Source organism: Electrona antarctica, assembly GCF_951216825.1.
Source record: "Electrona antarctica genome assembly, chromosome: 8".
NCBI classification, from domain to species: Eukaryota; Metazoa; Chordata; class Actinopteri; order Myctophiformes; family Myctophidae; genus Electrona; species Electrona antarctica.
Window position 1 is genome coordinate 35,893,565 of NC_136789.1, and position 25,068 is coordinate 35,918,632.

The following is a 25,068-nucleotide window of genomic DNA, read 5'->3' on the forward strand; positions in this document are numbered from 1 at the left end:
GCCTGAGCATTCTGTTATAACTATCCATATACATGTAGTCCCTAGCCTGAGCATTCTGTTATAACTATCCATATATATATAGTCCCTAGCCTGGGCATTCTGTTATAACTATCCATATAAATATAGTCCCTAGCCTGAGCATTCTGTTATAACGATCCATATATAGTCCCTAGCCTGAGTGTTCTGTTATAGTGATATATAAATATAGTCCCTAGCCTGAACATTCTGTTATAACTACCCATATACATATAGTCCCTAGCCTGAGCATTCTGTTATAGTGATATATAAATATAGTCCCTAGCCTGAGCATTCTGTTATAACTATCCATATACATATAGTCCATAGCCTGGGCATTCTGTTATAACTATCCATATACATATAGTCCCTAGCCTGAGCATTCTGTTATAACCATCCATATACATATAGTCCATAGCCTGAGCATTCTGTTATAACTATCCATATACATGTAGTCCCTAGCCTGAGCATTCTGTTATAACTATCCATATATATATAGTCCCTAGCCTGGGCATTCTGTTATAACTATCCATATAAATATAGTCCCTAGCCTGAGCATTCTGTTATAACGATCCATATATAGTCCCTAGCCTGAGTGTTCTGTTATAGTGATATATAAATATAGTCCCTAGCCTGAACATTCTGTTATAACTACCCATATACATATAGTCCCTAGCCTGAGCATTCTGTTATAGTGATATATAAATATAGTCCCTAGCCTGAGCATTCTGTTATAACTACCCATATACATATAGTCCCTAGCCTGAGCTTCTGCTGTAGTAGTAGTAGTAGTAGTAGTAGTAGTAGTAGTAGTAGTAGTAGTATCAAATCCATGTCTCGGCCATCATTTGAGCAGCCTTTGGATGATTCAACAGTCAGATCCATGTACTCTGGGATCCATTGAGCAGTCTGGCCCATCTCAGGGTTGCCATGTCCGCTTATTATAAGCGACATTGGGCGTGTCTTTCTGTAAGGTTGCTTGTACTGTATGCTGGTTGTGTTTTTTTGGGGGCTTGTTTCTAAAGTGTAGTCGCTTATTTGGAGCTTGTTTCCTAATGTCGTTTGTGACATTTGTAAGATTCGTTTGTGATTCTCACACATTTCCATGTCAAGGACCCCCAGATGAATTCCATGTCCAAGGACCCTACATCTAGTTGTGCCAGGCAGGGACCCCCATACCACATTTGTGTTTCTAAAATATTCCAGATTTCGTTTGTTTTTCAATAGCAGATCTATACAACGCGTTGACGAGTTGTGAGCTTTTGTTCATAGACCCTGTTGCTTATTTTTCTCAATTCAATTCAATTCAATTCAATTCAATTGAGCTTTATTGGCACGAGAAAACATACTTTTCCACTGCCAGAGAAAATGTAAAATGTCGAAAAACTAAAAAAAATAAAAAAAAATAAAAAGTGAAAGTGAAAATGGGGAGTATACACACAATCTGGCAACACTGGTCGGTCTGCTCTGCCTCTCTCTCTCTCTCCGCCGCGACAGAGAGAGACGGTACACCGTACGGTAGGACTACCGGACACCCCGAGCACCGAGCACCGGAGCCCCGGGCACCGAGCACCGAGCAGCGGAGCCCCGGCACCGAGCAGCGGAGCCCCGCGTACATGTCCCCGGAGCCCCGGTGTCCTCCTCCTCGGCTCCATGGAGGATATACTACATGTGTAGCTTCTGGAACGAACTGCAACCTTCATGCGTCAAAAGCAGCAGCCAGGCAGCGCTTCATCATAATAATAACAATAATAGCGATATTAGTGGTTCTATCTGCCCGTTCAGATCATGATGTGTTGTTACCGTTAATGCATCCTAGTGTCAGGCGATTGTTTTGAAGCAGATAAATGTATAAACCGCAATGTTTGCGTCAAAGCAGCAGCAGCTGCTGCTGTTGTAGTGTTCTGTAGTCCAGGACGAGACAGACAGCCACGTTTTACCTGTCTGTCTGTCTGTCTGTCTGTCTGTCACACAGGTCTGTCTGTCTGTCTGCCTGCCTGTCTGTCTGTCTGTCAGACAGCCAGCCAACCACACAGGTCTGTCTGTCTGTGTCTGTCTGTGACAGACTGTCTGTCTGTCTGCCACACCTGTATGTCTGTCTGTCTGTCTGTCAGCCAGCCACACAGGTCTGTCTGTGACTGTCTGTCTGCCTGCCTGTCTGTCTATTCTCGGGGGCATGGTCCATGGACCTGTCTGTCTGCCATCGCAGCAGGTGTAGGTAGGCTCACCTCTGCAGCAGCTGGCATTATTCTGTCATTATAAAGCCCGGCTCCGTCTGTCTCCTAAAGGAAGCATGATGTGGACATTGTGGAGAGATCTGGACCCAGTGATCTGGACCCAGTGATCTGGACCCCGTGATCTGAACCCAGCTGTGGGGAGAGAGTTGAGGAGGAGGAGGAGGACGCTATCGCCACTTCTTTAGGCATTAAAACGCGCGCTTTGTTGGACTTGGAAGACCTTTTTATATATTATATGATCTCTATCTGGGCTCATATGAGTTCTTGAAGGATGGATCTGTTTTATTCTGAGCTGACGGACGGCAGCGGGCCTCCAGACCTCCTGGACCCGCAGGCCTTCAATGGATTTGACTCTGGCAACAAGGTGACGCCCCTTAAGTACAGTTACATGGTAGAGAGACCTTCATTTATCTATCTATCTCTCTCTCTCACGCACACGTGCACACGCACGCACAGTCACACACAGTCACACACACGCCACCAACAGACTACACACACACAGCCACACACACACACACACACACACACACACACACACACACACACACACACACACACACACACACACACACACCACACTGCCTGTGCTGTTGTTTGTTACCTTGTATGTCCTGTCAGAGAGTGTGTGTGTGTGTGTGTGTGTGTGTGTGTGTGTGTGTGTGTGTGTGTGTGTGTGTGTGTGTGTGTGTGTGTGTGTGTGTGTGTGTGTGTGTGTGTGTGTGTGTGTGTGTGTGTGCGCGGCCGCGTGTGCACACACGTGCGCGCACGCACGTGTGTTGTTTTGGGATTCTTCAGTCTCCAGTTGCAAAGCGGTGGCACCATTTTAGAGTATCTTGATATAACCGACATGCTGTATTTATTAATACAACTACTAAACTAAACTCACTGCCTTCCATCATGTGTCCTGTTAGAATCCTTCCTTCCTTCCTTCCTTCCTTCCTTCCTTCCTTCCTTCCTTCCAGGAACGTGCAGATAGTGTTAGAGTGTCAGGGGCTGAAATCCTGTAAGAGGGCACTTTTGGACAAAACTAGCAGATCTACAAGCTCACAACGCGTCGCACTGCGACGCGTTGTGAGCTTGTAGATCAGCTATTTTCAGGGCGCAACCCCAGCACTCTTTAGCTAGTGGAGATGCGGTCGGTGTAACGACATGGATTTATATTCTCCTGAATGCTGCCTTCCGGCATGGCAAGGAAAGGAGTGCTATTTGCATTTTTGTAGTAAATGCTGCATTCGTGGTCTGGAGAGGGCAGTGGTTTTATAGACAGGTAAAAGGGTATCGTCTGGAGAGGGCAGCTGTTTTACAGACGGGTAAAAGGGTATCGTCTGGAGAGGGCAGTGGTTTTACAGACGGGTAAAAGGTCTGGAGAGGGCAGTTGTTTTACAGACAGGTAAAAGGGTATCGTCTGGAGAGGGCAGCTGTTTTACAGACGGGTAAAAGGTCTGGAGAGGGCAGTTGTTTTACAGACGGGTAAAAGGTCTGGAGAGGGCAGTTGTTTTACAGACGGGTAAAAGGTCTGGAGAGGGCAGTTGTTTTACAGACGGGTAAAAGGTCTGGAGAGGGCAGTTGTTTTATAGACGGGTAAAAGGTCTGGAGAGGGCAGTTGTTTTACAGACGGGTAAAAGGTCTGGAGAGGGCAGTTGTTTTATAGACGGGTAAAAGGTCTGGAGAGGGCAGTTGTTTTACAGACGGGTAAAAGGTCTGGAGAGGGCAGTTGTTTTATAGACGGGTAAAAGGTCTGGAGAGGGCAGTGGTTTTATAGACGGGTAAAAGGTCTGGAGAGGGCAGTTGTTTTACAGACGGGTAAAAGGTCTGGAGAGGGCAGTTGTTTTATAGACGGGTAAAAGGTCTGGAGAGGGCAGTGGTTTTATAGACGGGTAAAAGGTCTGGAGAGGGCAGTGGTTTTATAGACGGGTAAAAGGTCTGGAGAGGGCAGTGGTTTTATAGACGGGTAAAAGGTCTGGAGAGGGCAGTGGTTTTATAGACGGTTAAAAGGTCTGGAGAGGGCAGTTGTTTTATAGACGGGTAAAAGGTCTGGAGAGGGCAGTGGTTTTATAGACGGGTAAAAGGTCTGGAGAGGGCAGTTGTTTTACAGACAGGTAAAAGGTCTGGAGAGGGCAGTTGTTTTACAGACAGGTAAAAGGTCTGGAGAGGGCAGTTGTTTTACAGACAGGTAAAAGGAGAGGGCAGTTGTTTTACAGACAGGTAAAAGGAGAGGGCAGTTGTTTTACAGACAGGTAAAAGAGTCTGGAGAGGGCAGTTGTTTTACAGACAGGTAAAAGGAGAGGGCAGTTGTTTTACAGACAGGTAAAAGGAGAGGGCAGTTGTTTTACAGACAGGTAAAAGAGTCTGGAGAGGGCAGTTGTTTTACAGACAGGTAAAAGGAGAGGGCAGTTGTTTTACAGACAGGTAAAAGGAGAGGGCAGTTGTTTTACAGACAGGTAAAAGAGTCTGGAGAGGGCAGTTGTTTTACAGACAGGTAAAAGGGTATCGTCTGGAGAGGGCAGTTGTTTTACAGACGGGTAAAAGCATAGACATATAAAGATAGACGCCCCTTTCGGCTCTGGAGCGTATGTGCTCAAGGGAGGGCGAAAAACCCCCGAGATTCCTTGGGAAGCCTCGCGGAACCATGAGCGTGCGTCGCAGAGCGCATGTTCGGGTCTGATAAGTCCCGGAAAAGATGCGCTGTGATTGGCCAGTAGTCACTTGAGTGGCAGCGTGACGTAGTGTGCCACAAATGTGGCTTTCTCTGCTCTGTTAGGGGAACTGGCCGTGGGTAGATTTACCTTTAGTGGTCAAGCGGTGAAACCGAGAACCACTACTCTAGTGCGTTGATCACTTAGTAATGTCCATCCTTTGGTTGTATGGTGTAGTAACGTATAGGTTGTATGGTGTAGTAACGTATAGGTTGTATGGTGTAGTAACGTATAGGTTGTATGGTGTAGTAACGTATAGGTTGTATGGTGTAGTAACGTCTAGGTTGTATGGTGTAGTAACGTATAGGTTGTATGGTGTAGTAACGTATAGGTTGTATGGTGTAGTAACGTATAGGTTGTATGGTGTAGTAACGTATAGGTTGTATGGTGTAGTAACGTATAGGTTGTATGGTGTAGTAACGTATAGGTTGTATGGTGTAGTAACGTATAGGTTGTATGGTGTAGTAACGTATAGGTTGTATGGTGTAGTAACGTATAGTTATAACTTTAGATCATGTCAAAGTGACCTCATTAAAGTCTAGAGAACTATCAATCAACTATTCAACCCCCCCATCAAGTGAAAATAACAGATCTACAAATGTCCTCACGCTGAAAAAAACATGTCGTATGATTGACAAATTATAAAATAGAGCTTATTTAGTGGTTCAATAATCTTATATGAAAAAAGTGACCGTAGTGCAGGATATCTTCCGAAGTGTCCAGTAAGAAAGAAGTGGACAAATGAACACCCAACAGCCACCCGGCCAGGAACACCCAACAGCCACCCGGCCAGGAACACCCAACAGCCACCCGGCCAGGAACACCCAACAGCCACCCGGCCAGGAACACCCAACAGCCACCCGGCCAGGAACACCCAACAGCCACCCGGCCAGGAACACCCAACAGACGGCATGCGGTCGGTGTTGGTCTCCCAGCCTATGTGACTGTAGTGTGTACACAGTAGCTGTAGTCACTGTGACTGTAGTGTGTACACAGTAGCACCGTTTAGAAGATCTGCGCTGCTACGCTTACAGCGTACACTGCGTGAAAAGAGGAGTTAACGGGCAATTATGTGACTGTATTTTGCCCGTAAACCTCAGTTAATATACGGTAATATATAGGTGTGATGGTATAATTAGGGAGTTTACCAGATTTTGTTGGAAAGTTTAACGGGAAGTTTCCTGTAATACACACATCCGTATTCCCAGCTTTTTGCACAGTGGTAGCAGATATTGAGGTTCCAAACGGAGCTACTGTGTACACAGTATAGCCTAATACTCTGGTGTCCCACAACCATGTGCCATCAAGGACACACACACACACACACACACACACACACACACACACACACACACACACACACACACACACACACACACTGTGCATGCTGGTTCTCATGCCGACCCAACACCTCTACATTCCACTAATCATTAGCCCCCGTGGCGTGTCCCCTCACTCGCACCCAGGGTGGTACTAATTAAGATAAGGGGGAGGGGGGGAAATGAAACCCTAACTGACCTCCTGTCTTGATGTTCCAGTTCCCGGGAGGCAGTGACAGCTACCTGACGATGCCTGGCTCGGGCCTTCCCTTCCTGCCCTCCTCAGAGGTAGGCCTCACTTCTCTTCCATACAGTCTGTGGTGTCTGTAGGCAAACTACAGACAGTCTGTGGTGTCTGTAGGCCAACTACAGACAGTCTGTGGCGTCAGTAGGCCAACTACAGACAGTCTGCGGTGTCTGTAGGCCAACTACAGACAGTCTGTGGTGTCTGTAGGCCAACTACAGACAGTCTGTGTTGTCTGTAGGCCAACTACAGACAGTCTGTGGTGTCAGTAGGCCAACTACAGACAGTCTGTGGTGTCTGTAGGCCAACTACAGACAGTCTGTGGTGTCAGTAGGCCAACTACAGACAGTCTGTGGTGTCAGTAGGCCAACTACAGACAGTCTGTGGTGTCTGTAGGCCAACTACAGACAGTCTGTGGTGTCAGTAGGCCAACTACAGACAGTCTGTGGTGTCTGTAGGCCAACTACAGACAGTCTGTGGTGTCAGTAGGCCAACTACAGACAGTCTCTGGTGTCTGTAGGCCAACTACAGACAGTCTGTGGTGTCTGTAGGCCAACTACAGACAGTCTCTGGTGTCTGTAGGCCAACTACAGACAGTCTGTGGTGTCTGTAGGCCAACTACAGACAGTCTGTGGTGTCAGTAGGCCAACTACAGACAGTCTCTGGTGTCTGTAGGCCAACTACAGACAGTCTGTGGTGTCAGTAGGCCAACTACAGACAGTCTGTGGCGTCAGTAGGCCAACTACAGACAGTCTGTGGTGTCAGTAGGCCAACTACAGACAGTCTGTGGTGTCAGTAGGCCAACTACAGACAGTCTGTGGTGTCAGTAGGCCAACTACAGACAGTCTGTGGTGTCAGTAGGCCAACTACAGACAGTCTGTGGTGTCTGTAGGCCAACTACAGAAGTCTGTGGCGTCTGTAGGCCAACTACAGACAGTCTGTGGTGTCAGTAGGCCAACTACAGACAGTCTGTGGTGTCTGTAGGCCAACTACAGACAGTCTGTGGTGTCTGTAGGCCAACTACAGACAGTCTGTGGTGTCTGTAGGCCAACAATATATATACAGTTGGAGGTACAGCATTGTGTAAACATAAAGTATATACAGTTGGAGGTACAGCATTGTGTAAACATAAAGTATATACAGTTGGAGGTACAGCATTGTGTAAACATAAAGTATATACAGTTGGAGGTACAGCATTGTGTAAACAGCTATGTCACATTGCATCATTATATACATGTTATAACAGGATATAAAGCTTTTTTGCTATTGTTTGAATTGAAATCCTTACTTATTTTTTGCTATTTTTCAATTGGAATCCTGAAAAGTAACATTATTTAATTTCAAATGCGTTTAATTATACGTATGTAATGTTAACTTTATGAACTAAATACAAATACATTGGACATAAAAAAAGACAAAACATTTTAATAATACTACTATAGCACCGAAGTCCTGACGTCACTGTCAGTAGAGGGCGTCAGTCCCCAGGTTTGTGTACTTTTTATTTGCATTGTAAACTCCATAGGGGGATTTTAGATCGCCTCATATAAGAACTGTGTTTGAAAAATAAACTGCCTTTTCACTCATATGGATATGAAGCATTGACTGAAGGTGGAAATGTACAAATATACCCAAAGAGTAACAAAATAAGCGTTAGAAACGAGCCAAACAACCCAGATACTACATTTCCGGGTAGGCGGGTGGCTGCATCTGCCCGTCGCACAACAGAAACGTTATAGAGGGTATGCGCGTGACATCATCATCAAACCCGGAAGTTATGCAGGAACGCCCACTGGCAAAAACTACTTTCTGGCCTTGACAGCCCAGACATCCAATCAGAACAGTCCTATCTGATTGACAGCCCATCCATCCAACAGCCTTGACAGCCCAGACATCCAACAGCCTTGACAGCCCAGACATCCAACAGCCTTGACAGCCCAGACATCCAACAGCCTTGACAGCCCAGACATCCAACAGCCCAGACATCCAACAGCCTTGACAGCCCAGACATCCAACAGCCTTGACAGCCCAGACATCCAACAGCCTTGACAGCCCAGACATCCAACAGCCTTGACAGCCCAGACATCCAACAGCCTTGACAGCCCAGACATCCAACAGCCCAGACATCCAACAGCCTTGACAGCCCAGACATCCACACAGCCTTGACAGCCCAGACATCCAACAGCCTTGACAGCCCAGACATCCAACAGCCCAGACATCCAACAGCCTTGACAGCCCAGACATCCAACAGCCTTGACAGCCCAGACATCCAACAGCCTTGACAGCCCAGACATCCACACAGCCTTGACAGCCCAGACATCCACACAGCCTTGACAGCCCAGACATCCAACAGCCTTGACAGCCCAGACATCCAACAGCCTTGACAGCCCAGACATCCAACAGCCTTGACAGCCCAGACATCCACACAGCCTTGACAGCCCAGACATCCACACAGCCTTGACAGCCCAGACATCCAACAGCCTTGACAGCCCAGACATCCAACAGCCTTGACAGCCCAGACATCCAACAGCCTTGACAGCCCAGACATCCAACAGCCTTGACAGCCCAGACATCCAACAGCCTTGACAGCCCAGACATCCAACAGCCTTGACAGCCCAGACATCCAACAGCCCAGACATCCAACAGCCTTGACAGCCCAGACATCCAACAGCCTTGACAGCCCAGACATCCAACAGCCTTGACAGCCCAGACATCCAACAGCCTTGACAGCCCAGACATCCAACAGCCTTGACAGCCCAGACATCCAACAGCCCAGACATCCAACAGCCTTGACAGCCCAGACATCCACACAGCCTTGACAGCCCAGACATCCAACAGCCTTGACAGCCCAGACATCCAACAGCCCAGACATCCAACAGCCTTGACAGCCCAGACATCCAACAGCCTTGACAGCCCAGACATCCAACAGCCTTGACAGCCCAGACATCCACACAGCCTTGACAGCCCAGACATCCACACAGCCTTGACAGCCCAGACATCCAACAGCCTTGACAGCCCAGACATCCAACAGCCTTGACAGCCCAGACATCCAACAGCCTTGACAGCCCAGACATCCACACAGCCTTGACAGCCCAGACATCCACACAGCCTTGACAGCCCAGACATCCAACAGCCTTGACAGCCCAGACATCCAACAGCCTTGACAGCCCAGACATCCAACAGCCTTGACAGCCCAGACATCCAACAGCCTTGACAGCCCAGATATCCAACAGCCTTGACAGCCCAGACATCCAACAGCCTTGACAGCCCAGACATCCAACAGCCTTGACAGCCCATCCATCCACACAGAAAAGTCCTATTTGATTGCATTAAACAACATTAAATAATATTAAACTCACTTTGCATGTTGCTTTGCCACTCGATGTGCCATTCACTTTAAGCATGTGCATACCCACTATTGTTACTGCTGCTGAATTAGTTACATTTTCGCTAGAAACAGACTGTGTGTGTGTGTGTGCGTGTGTGCGCGTGTGCGTGAGAGAGAGAAATAATATTAAAGTGAAGGATGCGTGAATAATCTTGTTATGGACCAAATTAGCTTCACCATTAGAATGTGTGTGTGTGTGTGTGTGTGTGTGTGTGTGTGTGTGTGTGTGTGTGTGTGTGTGTGTGTGTGTGTGTGTGTGTGTGTGTGTGTGTGTGTGTGTGTGTGTGTGTGTGTGTGTGTGTGTGTGTGTGTGTGGTTTGAATGGGGTTTCTAGGTGTAAGTATGTAGGACTATTAGCATGCCAAAGTTTGTGATATTGCCATTGAGAATGCATTGGGCGTTTAAGTTAAATACGGGGGGGCATATTTTGAGAGCAGAAACTGCCTGTCACTGCCCAGCCCCCCCAGGTACATTATATATTTAAACTATTTTCAGCAATGGTACACTTCTTTTTTCAGTGGGTAGATCTTGTTGAGCTGGTCATTTTGAAAGTAGATCTCACGTCATAAATGTGTGGGCACCCCTGACCTAAACCATAACACAATCATCGTTACATTTTCACTCATGAGGTCTTATTTGTGCTTTTATACCCTCCCCCTCCTCCCCCCCAGACGTTCCACACCCCCAGCCTGGGCGACGAGGAGTTCGAGATCCCGCCCATCTCCCTCGACCCCGACTCCTCACTCACCGTCTCCGACGTGGTGTCCCACTTCGGGGGGCCGGGGGGCGGCGGACACCCCTCCTCCTCCTCCTCCTCCTCCTCGGACGTGGTCCCCGGGGGGGGGAGGGGCGTGGTGGTGGGCGGGGACGACCCCTCCTTCGCCTCCACCTTCGTCAGCCACCACCCGGGGGGCGGGGTGGGGGGGGTGGGGCACCACCTGATGGGACAGACGGGAGGGTCCATGCTGGAGTCTGGACTGGGCATGGTAAGGAGGGGGGGGGGGGGGGATTGGGGGGGATGGGGGCTGTCTTATTCACATGTTAATAACATGTTATTACCACCCCAATCGCCCAGGACGAAGTTCACCGTCCTTTCTATTAGTAACACCCAGAACCCAGGACGAAGTTTTATCCAAAAGACGAAGTTTATTGATATGAAAACCGATCACATCGCTCCACAGCCTGGGAGCGCCTGTTGCACAATCCTCGATGTTGCGTAAGAGTGAGACGTCATCGAAAATGTTCCCCCCCCTGTTTAGCCGACGACAACGAAAATCTTAAAACGTTAATAACGCTTGATCTAAATCATCCCGTCCAATTCTAAGAAAAGATGTGAAGAATGTGTTAGATGGCCCACCACAGTCCAGTCGCTAGTCGCGATAGATTTAATCATGCCTCCCGTTGTTGTCGATCGCCTTTAGAGTGTTTTGGCTACATTTAGCTGCTCCAGCCACATCCGGTAAAAGTGCTCCGTTGCTATAAATCGATTGGGCGATTAATGGATGAAATAACCCCGGGCAATGGGAGCGTTAACATGTAGTTACTGTTCTTCCAGGACCTGGGCCACCCCCTGTTATTAACATGTAGTTCCTGTTCTTCCAGGACCTGGGCCACCCCATGTTATTAACATGTAGTTAATGTTCTTCCAGGACCTGCAGGGCCACCCCATGTTATTAACATGTAGTTAATGTTCTTCCAGGACCTGGGCCACCCCATGGTATTAACATGTAGTTAATGTTCTTCCAGGACCTGGGCCACCCCATGGTATTAACATGTAGTTAATGTTCTTCCAGGACCTGGGCCACCCCATGTTATTAACATGTTGTTACTGTTCTTCCAGGACCTGGGCCACCCCATGTTATTAACATGTAGTTAATGTTCTTCCAGGACCTGTTATTAACATGTAGTTACTGTTCTTCCAGGACCTGGGCCACCCCATGTTATTAACATGTAGTTAATGTTCTTCCAGGACCTGGGCCACCCCATGTTATTAACATGTAGTTAATGTTCTTCCAGGACCTGCAGGGCCACCCCATGTTATTAACATGTAGTTAATGTTCTTCCAGGACCTGGGCCACCCCATGTTATTAACATGTAGTTAATGTTCTTCCAGGGCCTGGGCCACCCCCTGTTATTAACATGTAGTTAATGTTCTTCCAGGACCTGGGCCACCCCATGTTATTAACATGTAGTTACTGTTCTTCCAGGACCTGGGCCACCCCATGTTATTAACATGTTGTTACTGTTCTTCCAGGACCTGGGCCATCCCATGGTATTAACATGTAGTTAATGTTCTTCCAGGACCTGGGCCACCCCATGTTATTAACATGTAGTTACTGTTCTTCCAGGACCTGGGCCACCCCATGTTATTAACATGTTGTTACTGTTCTTCCAGGACCTGGGCCATCCCATGGTATTAACATGTAGTTAATGTTCTTCCAGGACCTGGGCCACCCCATGGTATTAACATGTAGTTAATGTTCTTCCAGGACCTGGGCCACCCCATGGTATTAACATGTAGTTAATGTTCTTCCAGGACCTGGGCCACCCCATGGTATTAACATGTAGTTAATGTTCTTCCAGGACCTGGGCCACCCCATGTTATTAACATGTAGTTAATGTTCTTCCAGGACCTGGGCCATCCCCTGTTATTAACATGTAGTTAATGTTCTTCCAGGACCTGGGCCACCCCCTGTTATTAACATGTAGTTAATGTTCTTCCAGGACCTGGGCCACCCCATGGTATTAACATGTAGTTAATGTTCTTCCAGGACCTGGGCCATCCCCTGGGCTCTCAGTTCAGCAGCTCCTCTCCGATGACCATCGACGTCCCGCTGGGCGACATGGGCCACCACGGCCTGCTGGGCAGCAACCAGCTGACCACCATCGACCAGTCAGAGCTCAGCGCTCAGCTGGGGCTGGGCCTGGGGGGCGGGGCCATGGCGTCCCCGGAGCAGCACCCGCTGTCGGCCGCCGGCTCGCCCACGAGCTCCCTGCAGGACGACGACATGGAGGACTTCAGGCGGGTGAGTCATGGGGAACACATCTGTCACTTTGACCAGTAAGCTCGTCCCTCAGATATTGACTCATGGGGAACACATCTGTCACTTTGACCAGTAAGCTCGTCCCTCAGATAGACTCATGGGGAACACATCTGTCACTTTGACCAGTAAGCTCGTCCCTCAGATAGACTCATGGGGAACACATCTGTCACTTTGACCAGTAAGCTCGTCCCTCAGATAGACTCATGGGGAACACATCTGTCACTTTGACCAGTAAGCTCATCCCTCAGATAGACTCATGGGGAACACATCTGTCACTTTGACCAGTAAGCTCGTCCCTCAGATAGACTCATGGGGAACACATCTGTCACTTTGACCAGTAAGCTCCACCCTCAGATATTCCGCACATTTTTGAGCTTTTTGAAAAATGCTTATACCTGATTTTCTGCCCTGATTTTTGAGCAACTTGTGTTCTACACACAATCTATGGGCAATTATCTGAAATGAGAAGTTTGTACGTGAACACATGAACAGCGAACACACTGTAGTAATGTCCAAAACTAGGAGACACATACTTGTTTTCAAAAACACTGAATGATTTTGCTGTTAACAATAAAACAACTGATTGTGTCTGGATAGCTCAGTTGGTAGGGCTCTTGCCTTTGGAACACAAGTTTGTGGGTTCAAATCCGGGCACTGTATGAGTCTTCAATAACCCTGCCCCTCCCACACTGTATGAGTCTTCAATAACCCTGCCCCTCCCACACTGTATGAGTCTTCAATAACCCTGCCCCTCCCACACTGTATGAGTCTTCAATAACCCTGCCCCTCCCACACTGTATGAGTCTTCAATAACCCTGCCCCTCCCACACCCTGTATGAGTCTTCAATAACCCTGCCCCTCCCACACCCTGTATGAGTCTTCAATAACCCTGCCCCTCCCACACAATTAAAACCTTGTCACAATTACATGGTCTTCTTTTTCTCAAGTTCAGTCTTCCATGTTTCCATGGCCAGAGTGTCCTGGTGGAGTCCTCTGTCCTCCTGGGTGTCTAACTGTCTGTCTCCTTCCTTCCTCCTCAGAGTGTCCTGGTGGAGTCCTCTGTCCTCCTGGGTGTCTAACTGTCTGTCTCCTTCCTTCCTCCTCAGAGTGTCCTGGTGGAGTCCTCTGTCCTCCTGGGTGTCTAACTGTCTGTCTCCTTCCTTCCTCCTCAGAGTGTCCTGGTGGAGTCCTCTGTCCTCCTGGGTGTCTAACTGTCTGTCTCCTTCCTTCCTCCTCAGAGTGTCCTGGTGGAGTCCTCTGTCCTCCTGGGTGTCTAACTGTCTGTCTCCTTCCTTCCTCCTCAGAGTGTCCTGGTGGAGTCCCCGGTCTCCTTGGCCATCTCCCTGGATCCTTCCCTGTCCGACTCCTCCTCCCCCGCTCCCCCGACCCCTCCCTTCGCCTCAGGCCCGGCGCCGGGCCGCAAGGGAGGAGGAGGAGGAAGGGGGGGCAAGCCGGGCAGGAAGCCCAAGAAGGACCCCAACGAGCCCGTGAAGCCCGTGTCGGCCTACGCGCTGTTCTTCCGCGACACGCAGGCGGCCATCAAGGGCCAGAACCCCCACGCCACCTTCGGAGAGGTGTCCAAGATCGTAGCGTCCATGTGGGACAGCCTGGGGGAGGAGCAGAAACAGGTAGTCCATGTGGGACAGCCTGGGGGAGGAGCAGAAACAGGTAGACCATGTGGGACAGCCTGGGGGAGGAGCAGAAACAGGTAGACCATGTGGGACAGCCTGGGGGAGGAGCAGAAACAGGTAGACCATGTGGGACAGCCTGGGGGAGGAGCAGAAACAGGTAGAGACCATGTGGGACAGCCTGGGGGAGGAGCAGAAACAGGTAGACCATGTGGGACAGCCTGGGGGAGGAGCAGAAACAGGTAGAGACCATGTGGGACAGCCTGGGGGAGGAGCAGAAACAGGTAGACCATGTGGGACAGCCTGGGGGAGGAGCAGAAACAGGTAGACCATGTGGGACAGCCTGGGGGAGGAGCAGAAACAGGTAGAGAGTCATCCTGGTCTCTATAAACTCTCTATAAAAAATATATGAAAGAACATATATTCAAAGATTTGCGCCACATTTTCACACGATTTTTGACTGGTGCAACCACTCCAAGGAACAGCTTTGTCCCTATGTTTAGAGTATGGGACTATGTTACTATGTTTAGAGTACCAATAGGGGGTGCTGTTGCACCACTCGCTTCAGACTGGTCTGATTTTCAAAAATAACAGAACTACAAGTTCATAGCGCGGCACTCGGTGCCGCGCTATGAGCTTGTAGATCTGCTATTTCTCAATAGCTAAATTATAAGATAATGCTTAAAACACCAAAAGGCGTTCCCGTCCAGACAGTCAAGCAGGTGAAAATGGGACTGACTTTCAAAATTGTAAACACAGATCTGCCCTTCCTGCCCTCAGTGCCCTCAGTGCCCTTCCTGCCCTCAGTGCCCTACATGCCCTCAGTGCCCTCCATGCCCTCAGTGCCCTCCATGCCCTCAGTGCCCTCCATGCCCTCAGTGCCCTCCATGCCCTCAGTGCCCTCCATGCCCTCAGTGCCCTCCATGCCCTCAGTGCCCTACATGCCCTCAGTGCCCTCCATGCCCTCAGTGCCCTACATGCCCTCAGTGCCCTCCATGCCCTCAGTGCCCTCCATGCCCTCAGTGCCCTCCATGCCCTCAGTGCCCATTTTACTTAACTGATGACCTAATAGAGAGATAAGTCTCTATTGCGACCTTCCTCAGGCTTAATTCAAGAATGGGCTGACATTGTCACTAAATACATTTCAGACAGTCTAAACAACCAATCAAAATGCATGTAATTATCTCAACAGGTAACAAGTGTGAAAAACCTTGTCACGTGACTTAAGGTGCAGTGTTTCTGTGAACATTCCTCATATACCATTGGAAATAGCAGATAACAATAATACAGGGAAATAAGAATTATACATAAATGTCATGCCATATAACATACAAGGAAGACAGTTAAATAAGCAAATGAATGTCAAATGTAAGATCCTACTCTGTTAGAGTGGAAAAGAATACAAAATAAATAAAACCATTGCACCTGAAGTGCCTATAATACCGGCTGGTCAAGAAGTTCAGATCAACAGTTTCTATAGCATAACATTTAATAGTAGTTCATCATTAAGCCCTTTAGGGTGTAAGGTTTGTAGAGTGTGGATCCAGTAGGCCTCACGTTGTTTTAACAGGGTATCGTGGTTACCACCTCTTCTTGGAAGTTTGACTTGTTCTATACCAATAAAGCGAAAAGTGGAGATGTCATGTTTAAGATCATTGAAATGCACTGCAACAGGGTATTCACGGTAATTTCTTCTGATCGAACTCTTATGTTCACTCATTCTCTGTTTTAACTGTCTAGTAGTTTTGCCTATGTATGCTAAACCACAGGGACATTTGATCATATACACCACATGGGTTGACACACAAGTAATAATACTGTTGATCTTGAACTTCTTGCCAGTATGAGGATGATTAAAAAAGGAGGTCTTATGCGTATTACCACACTGGGCACAATGACCACATGGATAGTTTCCTTGTGGGAGTGGACTTAACGGGTCTGTCTGAGTGAGACCTGGGGAGATTGAAAGTCAGAGTGTACAAGCTGGTCCTTTAGATTCCTACCCCGTTTAAAGGAAAATAGGGGAGGGTATTTAAATAGTGTAGCCAATTCAGTGTCAGAGGTTAAAATATGCCAATACTGTTTAAAGATTGCCTTTATCCTATGTGAATAAGGAGAATATGTAGTTACACATGTGACCGAAAACATCTTCTCTTTTTTCTGAGTAGTTTTCAAAAGCTCAGAACGAGGCTTATTTAAAGCTAATCGTGTACGCTTTGTCAATACACTCAAGTGAATGACCTCTTTGGACAAACTTGTCTTTCATCTCAGATGTGTAAAAAAAAGGTGAGCGACTCCCACAGCCACGACACTAGAGGGAGCGTGAATAATGATCTGGTGCCGCCCATTTTTAGAACAAATCTGGGTAAATCCACCTTCCACAGCACTGCCACGCAGGTGTGGAATGCCCCGCCCCCTTCCCTCAAAACTAGCAAATCACTGGTTTCCTTTAAGAAAGGACTGAAAATTCACCTCTGATGTGGTCCATTCTCTTTCTATCTCTCTCTCTCTCTCTCTCTCTCTCTCTCTCTCTCTCTCTCTCTCTCTCTCTCTCTCTCTCTCTCTCTCTCAGGTCTACAAGAGGAAGAATGAAGCGGCCAAGAGGGAGTACCTGAAAAACCTGGCAGCTTACAGAACCAATCAGCTGTCACAGGTGAGCTTTTGGATGTTTACCATTGTTTGAACCGGAACTGATTGTCGGCCATTTTAGGAGTTTTTTCAAAAACGTCTGGCACTAGCGCTGATGGAGTTAAACAGATCAAGATTTTTGCTACCCAAAACAACACTGCTCTCCCCTCCTCTCCTCAGGCTCCACCCATCGAGGTCCTGGACTCAGCCCCGTCCCCCCCTCCCCCCCGCCCCTCCCCCGCCCCGGGCGTCCCGCCCCCAGCAGTACAACCCCGAGGAGAACACCATCACCAACATCTGCACGTCCAACATCATCCTGGACCTGCCGCAGGGTCGTGCCACCAGGTCGCGCACGGGCGCCACCAAGCCAGCCCCTCCCCCTGCCCCGCCCAGCCCCCCCAGCCCCCCCCCCAACCGTCACCAAGATCATCATCAAGCGGGCGGAGTCTCCGTCGGGCGTGGACCGCGTGGTGGTGACGTCATCGACGTCGTCATCCCGCCAGCCCCCGCCCCTCCAGAACGCCGCGCTGCCCCCACCCATGCCCCGCCTGGGGGGCCCGCCCCCTCTGCAGGCCAAGCCTCTGCGGGTGGGAGGGGGAGGAGGCGGGGCTCCGGGGGCTCCTCCCCCTCTGCAGATCAAGTTCGTGGTGAAGAAGGAGGACGCGGCGTCCATCATAGCTCCGCCCCTGACGTCCGTGACCTCGGTGACCTCCTCGCCGTCCGGCCTAGCGGAGCGGCAAGCCGAGGAGGAGGAGGGGGTGAGAGAACATAGGTTCCCTTTATTGCCAGTCAAAGTGTTAAAGCTGCTATAATATGTCAAAATTTGAATGACCAGCAATGGGTAGAACGCTCCCAAAAATGTTTAGTCTCTGTGACACATCTAGGGGTCGCAATCTGCATTAAAGATGTTCCAAGAGGCTTTGTCATTGGTCGATTTGCCTGTCTGCTTCCTGATTGGTTAGTCATTGCGACCGTATTTCTTTCCGACCAATGACAAAGCTTCTAGGAACATCTTTGAATGCAGATTGTGGCCCCTAGATGTGTCACAGACTACATTTTTTTTGGGAGCGTTTTACTCATTGCTGGCTGTCTGAATAATAATTTAAACAGAGATGTGTTTGGGTGAGCGGTGAGTCTCTTACCACCGCGGCTCAGTGACGTCATATTGTAGTTTTAGTAAAAACAGAGAGGTGTGTTTGGGTGAGCGGTGAGTCTCTTACCACCGCGGCTCAGTGACGTCATGTTGTAGTTTTAATAAAAACAGAGAGATGTGTTTGGGTGAGCGGTGAGTCTCTTACCACCGCGGCTCAGTGACGTCATGTTGTAGTTTTAATAAAAACAGAGAGGTGTGTTTGGGTGAGCGGTGAGTCTCTTACCACCGCGGCTCAGTGACGTCATATTGTAGTTTTAGTAAAAACAGAGAGGTGTGTTTGGGTGAGCGGTGAGTCTCTTACCACCGCGGCTCAGTGACGTCATGTTGTAGTTTTAGTAAAAACAGAGAGATGTGTTTGGGTGAGCGGTGAGTCTCTTACCACCGCGGCTCAGTGACGTCATGTTGTAGTTTTAGTAAAAACAGAGAGATGTGTTTGGGTGAGCGGTGAGTCTCTTACCACCGCGGCTCAGTGACGTCATGTTGTAGTTTTAGTAAAAACAGAGAGATGTGTTTGGGTGAGCGGTGAGTCTCTTACCACCGCGGCTCAGTGACGTCATGTTGTAGTTTTAGTAAAAACAGAGAGATGTGTTTGGGTGAGCGGTGAGTCTCTTACCACCGCGGCTCAGTGACGTCATGTTGTAGTTTTAGGTAGTCACCTCTGCACCCAAAACTGGACTATGAATAGAGCTTAAAGGCATAGTTCATTGGTTTTTTTTAACTTAAGCTGTATGAAATACTTGCCATTAATATAGTGGTTGCAACTGTATTCATTGATTGCCCGACATCCGTGGTGGGAGTTCTGCTCTGGTTTTGGTGAAATATTAAGTAGTTCCGGTAATTTTGTGGGGGGCACTGGGGCCACGCATCAAAAGTAAATTAATTCACAAAACTAACGTCATTTGTTTTGTTGACCTATTTCTAAAATATTAGTGCAACTTTCGTTAATTTTTGACCCGGAACTATGTTTTTTGTGTCCATATCACTACGCCCAAAAAATAGTTCCATGTGATAGAGGGGTCAAAGTTGAACGAAAGTTGCGCTAATCTTTTAGAAATAGGCCAACAATACAAATTACGTTATAGTTTTGTGAATTAATTTACTTTTACTGTGTGGCCCCAGTGCCCCCCCACAAAATGACCAGAACTACTTAACCCATTTTGGGCGGGAACCCCTTTTGGTGTTTAAAGCATTATATAATGCTTTAGCTATTGAAAAATAGCAGCTCTACAAGCTCATAGCGCGCCACTGAGTGATAAATTGTGAAAATGCGGCACAAATCTTTGAATATATATTCTTTCAGAATACTTTTTTTTTTTTTTTTTTTTTACGTCAGGCCTAAATCGATTAATATTGACCAAAACCAGAGCAGAACTCCCACCACGGGACTCAGGCAATCAATTAAAAAAAATTGAACTATCCCTTTAAATTCTGTCTGTCTCTTTCTTTTGCTCTCTACCTCCCTCTCCCTCCCTCTCTACCGCCCCCTCCTGGTCCTCTCTACCTCCCTCTCCCTCCCTCTCTACCGCCCCCTCCTGGTCCTCTCTACCTCCCTCTCCCTCCCTCTCTACCGCCCCCTCCTGGTCCTCTCTAACTCCCTCTCCCTCCCTCTCTACCTCCCCCTCTACCTCCCTCTACCTCCCTCTCCCTCCCTCTCTACCGCCCCCTCCTGGTCCTCTCTCCCTCCCTCTCTACCTTCCCCTCCTGGTCCTCTCTACCGCCCCCTCCTGGTCCTCTCTACCTCCCTTTCCCTCCCTCTACCTCCCTCTCCCTCCCTCTCTACCTCCCCCTCTCCCTCCCTCTCTACCTCCCCCTCCTGGTCCTCTCTACCGCCCCCTCCTGGTCCTCTGTGCCCCTCCCTCTCCCTCCCTCTCTACCGCCCCCTCCTGGTCCTCTCTACCGCCCCCTCCTGGTCCTCTGTGCCTCTCAGATGGAGGTGGAGGTGAGCGTGGCCCATGCAGGGCGGGGCCCGGGGGGCGCGGCCCCCGCCCCGGCGACGCCCAGCCTCTGCGTGCGCGCCGGCTGCAACAACGCAGCCGTGGAGAGCAAGGACTGGGACAACGAGTACTGTAGCAACGAGTGTGTCGCCACGCACTGCAGGTGACCTGTCTGTCTGTCTGCCTGTCTGCCTGTCTGCCTGCCTGCCTGCCTGCCTGCCTGTCTGTCTGTCTGTTTGTCTGTCTGTCTGTCTGTCTGTCTGCCTGCCTGTCTGTCTGTCTGTCTGTCTGCCTGTCTGTCTGTCTGTCTGTGCACCACGTCTCTGAACTAGCTCTCAAAAATACTCAGAAACACTCAAATGGCAAAATTACTAAAAAAATTGCAAGTCAGTCTTTTTATGCAAAACAAACTGTTTTTATTCACCTTCCAAAGTGTCCAAAATGTCTAAAGTGTCCAAAGTGTCCAAAGGGTCCAAAGTGTCCAAAGTGTCCAAAGCAACAAATGGTGTTCCAACAAGAATATACAGCAACGCTATTTACAACGACTGGTTGTTCGCCCTCTTGGTCCTCACTCCAGTTCAGCCCGACATTGACTGCCGGAAAGTGGCAGGTCCCCTTTCTTAAATAGGCTAGGCCCCTCCCACTGGACCGTACCAACCCTAATTGATTCCACAATTAAGCCTATTCCCAAGCTTGCTAAGAACCTAACGGTGCAATATCTCTATAAGGTAAAACGTATATCACCTCCTGATCAGGATGAGAACAATGACCTGGTTGTGTTGTGTTTCCTACAGGGACGTCTTCATGGTTGTGTTGTGTTTCCTACAGGGACGTCTTCATGAGAACAATGACCTGGTTGTGTTGTGTTTCCTACAGGGACGTCTTCATGGTTGTGTTGTGTTTCCTACAGGGACGTCTTCAATGACCTGGTTGTGTTGTGTTTCCTACAGGGATGAGAACAATGACCTGGTTGTGTTGTGTTTCCTACAGGGATGAGAACAATGACCTGGTTGTGTTGTGTTTCCTACAGGGACGTCTTCATGAGAACAATGACCTGGTTGTGTTGTGTTTCCTACAGGGACGTCTTCATGGTTGTGTTGTGTTTCCTACAGGGACGTCTTCATGAGAACAATGACCTGGTTGTGTTGTGTTTCCTACAGGGACGTCTTCATGAGAACAATGACCTGGTTGTGTTGTGTTTCCTACAGGGACGTCTTCATGACCTGGTTGTGTTGTGTTTCCTACAGGGACGTCTTCATGGTTGTGTTGTGTTTCCTACAGGGACGTCTTCATGGTTGTGTTGTGTTTCCTACAGGGACGTCTTCATGGTTGTGTTGTGTCCTACAGGGACGTCTTCATGGTTGTGTTGTGTTTCCTACAGGGACGTCTTCATGGCTTGGTGTGCGATCCGGGGAGGACAGAGCACCACCGTGTCATAGGAGGACACGGAGCGGAGCGCTCTGATTGGAGGACAGAGCACCACCGTGTCATAGGAGGACACGGAGCGGAGTGCTCTGATTGGAGGACAGAGCACCACCGTGTCATAGGACGGACACGCAGCGGAGCGCTCTGATTGGAGGGCAGAGCACAAGGACACGTCACGGAGCGCTCTGATTGGAGGAGAGACCGCCACCGTCTCATAGGAGGACACAGAGCGGAGCGCACTGATTGGAGGAGAGACCGCCACCGTCTCATAGGAGGACACAGAGCGGAGCGCACTGATTGGAGGAGAGACCGCCACCGTCTCATAGGAGGGACGCGTCACGGAGCGCTCTGACTGGACGCCACAATGAATGATAGCCAATAATCAAATACTATTTACCCAAACCCTTTTATTTCATTGGTTGTTGTGTCAAAGTGCCAGATGGGCGGGGCCGTTTGCCACACGGAAAAAACTCAGTGAGGAAGCAAGTTTTATAAAAGCACAGCAGAGAGTTATGGCGGTGGTTCCCAGGTCATTCAGGTCAAACCGGGGTTGGCCCTAGAGGGGTTGGCCCTAGAGCCAAGTCATTCAGGTCAAACCGGGGTTGGCCCTAGAGGGGTTGGCCCTAGAGGGGTTGGCCCTAGAGAGAGTATGAGGGGGGGGGGGGGGGGGGGGGTTGGCCCTTTTTAGAGCCATAAAATTTTTGGGGGTCCTTGACATGAAAAGGTTTGGGAACCACTGAGTCATGCTAACGGCTCATCTCAGCGTACTGCTGTGTGTGTGTGTGTGTGTGTGAGTGTGTGTGTGTGTGTGTGTGTGTGTGTGTGTGTGTGTGTGTGTGTGTGTGTGTGTGTGTGTGTGTGTGTGTGTGTGTGTGTGTGTGTGTGTGTGTGTGTGTGTGTGTGTGTGTGTGTGTGTGTGTGTGTGTGTGTGTGTGTGTGTGTGTGTGTGTGTGTGTGTGTGTGTTAGGGCATTAACGACTTGAGATTTTTCCAAGTCGACTTGTCAGACAGTAAAGTCGAAGTTGAGTCGATTTATCGTTTTGTATGAGGGGGGGGGGGGGCGCGCGCTCAACAGGGGCGGGTGGAGGTGCGCGCAATACGGAGCCTGTCAAACAAAGCACTGCGCACACAGTGGCCTCTCCAATATGGCACAGTCAGTGTATGTATCATCTATATGGCAAAGCGCTGATTATCAAAACATAAAACTATAATAGTAAATACTAAACAGTGGTACACAGACCAGAGACCAGAAAAGAGAACACAACAGGAGAGGGGGCATCATTGGCACACAGCGCCAGCAGCAGCAGCGCAGCAGCACAGAGCAGCACAGCGGCCCGAGAAGTACACAATACAAAATATAACATTAACACTAGTGGCAGTCAGCCCGACCTTCAGAACACAATATAGAAGACATAGGTCTATATATTATCATCACAGCAGCCAGCAGCAGTTTGGCACATCATCAGAATACAATCTGCATTACCTTCCACGTGAACCTTCTCCTCCTCCTTCCCCTCCAACTCGATAACGTTCTCATGTTAGTATTTACTAGTAGTTACTTATTTTCTGAGCCATGCAAATAAACAACAACCGGCACCGCACTGACCGGAGACGGAGAGGTTCATATGATGTGCCCCGCGCGTAAAGCTAAACCAGAAACAGGAGTCATTGCGTCAGCACGGATGTAGCCTCGGAAAGCCAGACGTTTTATTTCCAGCATGGAGGTGAGGGGGATATCGTTTGGGGATAAAGTTTGCGCACTTCTATCTGTTCTCTGACGCAGCGCAGTTCAAACTTCAAATTCAGCCAGTCAATAGTGGGACACCGCACGCTGAGAGCCACATACACAGCTGCAGTTGGTTTTTAATTAAGGGCGCGTTCTGAACTTCTGAATGCAATGCAAACTAATAGACCAATTATTTGTTTACAAACATTGGGACTGGGCGCACGGGTGACTGTTTCATGTAATCAATTCCCAACAGTGTTGCGCACAGAGAACAGCTGATATACAAGCTCACATCGCATCGCAGATGCGACTGTTGTGACTTGTGAGCGTAGAGGTCTGCGTGCGCGACACCATCGCGGGACGAAGCATAAATTATACTTGATGGGCTGCAGGTGCGCGTGCAGCCGTGCACAAATAGGCTCTGCTGCCGTGATCATGAGCGCACCTCCCGTTCTTATGACAGCGACTGGAGGTTCTGTTTTGAATTGCTATTATTGTTCAAACACAACAGAAACCAAGGATTGACTTCTGTCCTGTCCGTGACAATAATCAATGCTACAGTTTGAGTTCTGTACGCACGCACACAGAGCGAAAAATATGATATGGGATCTGAATCGACTTGTGTTAATGAAATCGATAAATCGATTTTTTAGTGAATGCCCTAGTGTGTGTGTGTGTGTGTGTGTGTGTGTGTGTGTGTGTGTGTGTGTGTGTGTGTGTGTGTGTGGAACGCCCCACCCACCTGGCAGACCTGTGTGTGTGGAACGCCCCACCCACCTGGCAGAAACTAAAACCAATGGAAAGCCAGAGACATCATCATGTGGTCCTTCTAAACCAATGGAAAGCCAGAGACATCATCATGTGGTCCTTCTAAACCAATGGAAAGCCAGAGACATCATCATGTGATCCTTAATCTAAACCAATGGAAAGCCAGAGACATCATCATGTGATCCTTTCTAAACCAATGGAAAGCCAGAGACATCATCATGTGATCCTTCTTAAAGAGCCACATACGGGAGGGAATGGGCCGATCACCTGGTCTGGCATTTAAATTAAATTATGAACTTTATTATAAATAATGAGATGCTTTTTCTATGCTGTTGTTTTTAAATCATCTCCAGAATCCAGAGGTCATCACCGTGTTGGCCTGTGGAGGACATTTTGAATCCAGAGGTCGTCACCGTGTTGGCCTGTGGAGGACATTTTGAATCCAGAGGTCATCACCGTGTTGGCCTGTGGAGGACATTTTGAATCCAGAGGTCATCACCGTGTTGGCCTGTGGAGGACATTTTGTCTCGGCTCCGCCCCTCTCCCATTGTTTATATTGTGTAGTTTCCAAGATGGCCGCAGCACCAGGAGGGGGTGGGGCGGAGGTGAGCGGGCGGGGTCGACATATGCCCTTACTGAGCTGCGTTCAAGACACTTGCCTTGTGTCTCCGCCCCGCCCCGCCCCACCCCCTCCTGGTGCTGCGGCCATCTTGGAAACTAAACACTATAAACAATGGGAGAGAGGGGCGGGGCTGAGAAAGGCCCTTATTATAGTACCAGAAACACATGAATAGACAGCCCTGAATAACAGCTCTGTAACTCTGAGGCCTCATTCACACCTACCAAACACCAAGCAAGCAAAT

At 48.9% G+C, this 25,068-nt stretch overlaps 1 protein-coding gene across 1 annotated transcript; it reads left to right on the forward strand.

Annotated features, from left to right (window-relative positions):
• Nucleotides 1-1,486: 1,486 nt before the first annotated feature.
• LOC306928184 (TOX high mobility group box family member 4-B-like) lies at nucleotides 1,487-22,267 on the forward strand. The gene is given in 11 exon segments (XM_079508112.1): nucleotides 1,487-2,616; nucleotides 6,487-6,555; nucleotides 10,571-10,885; nucleotides 12,671-12,925; nucleotides 14,248-14,571; nucleotides 17,144-17,224; nucleotides 17,380-17,441; nucleotides 17,443-17,604; nucleotides 17,606-17,957; nucleotides 20,280-20,449; nucleotides 21,668-22,267. Coding segments are annotated over 11 exon segments (1,941 nt in total). The 5' UTR covers nucleotides 1,487-2,523; the 3' UTR covers nucleotides 21,726-22,267.
• The last annotated feature ends 2,801 nt before the right edge of the window (nucleotides 22,268-25,068 follow it).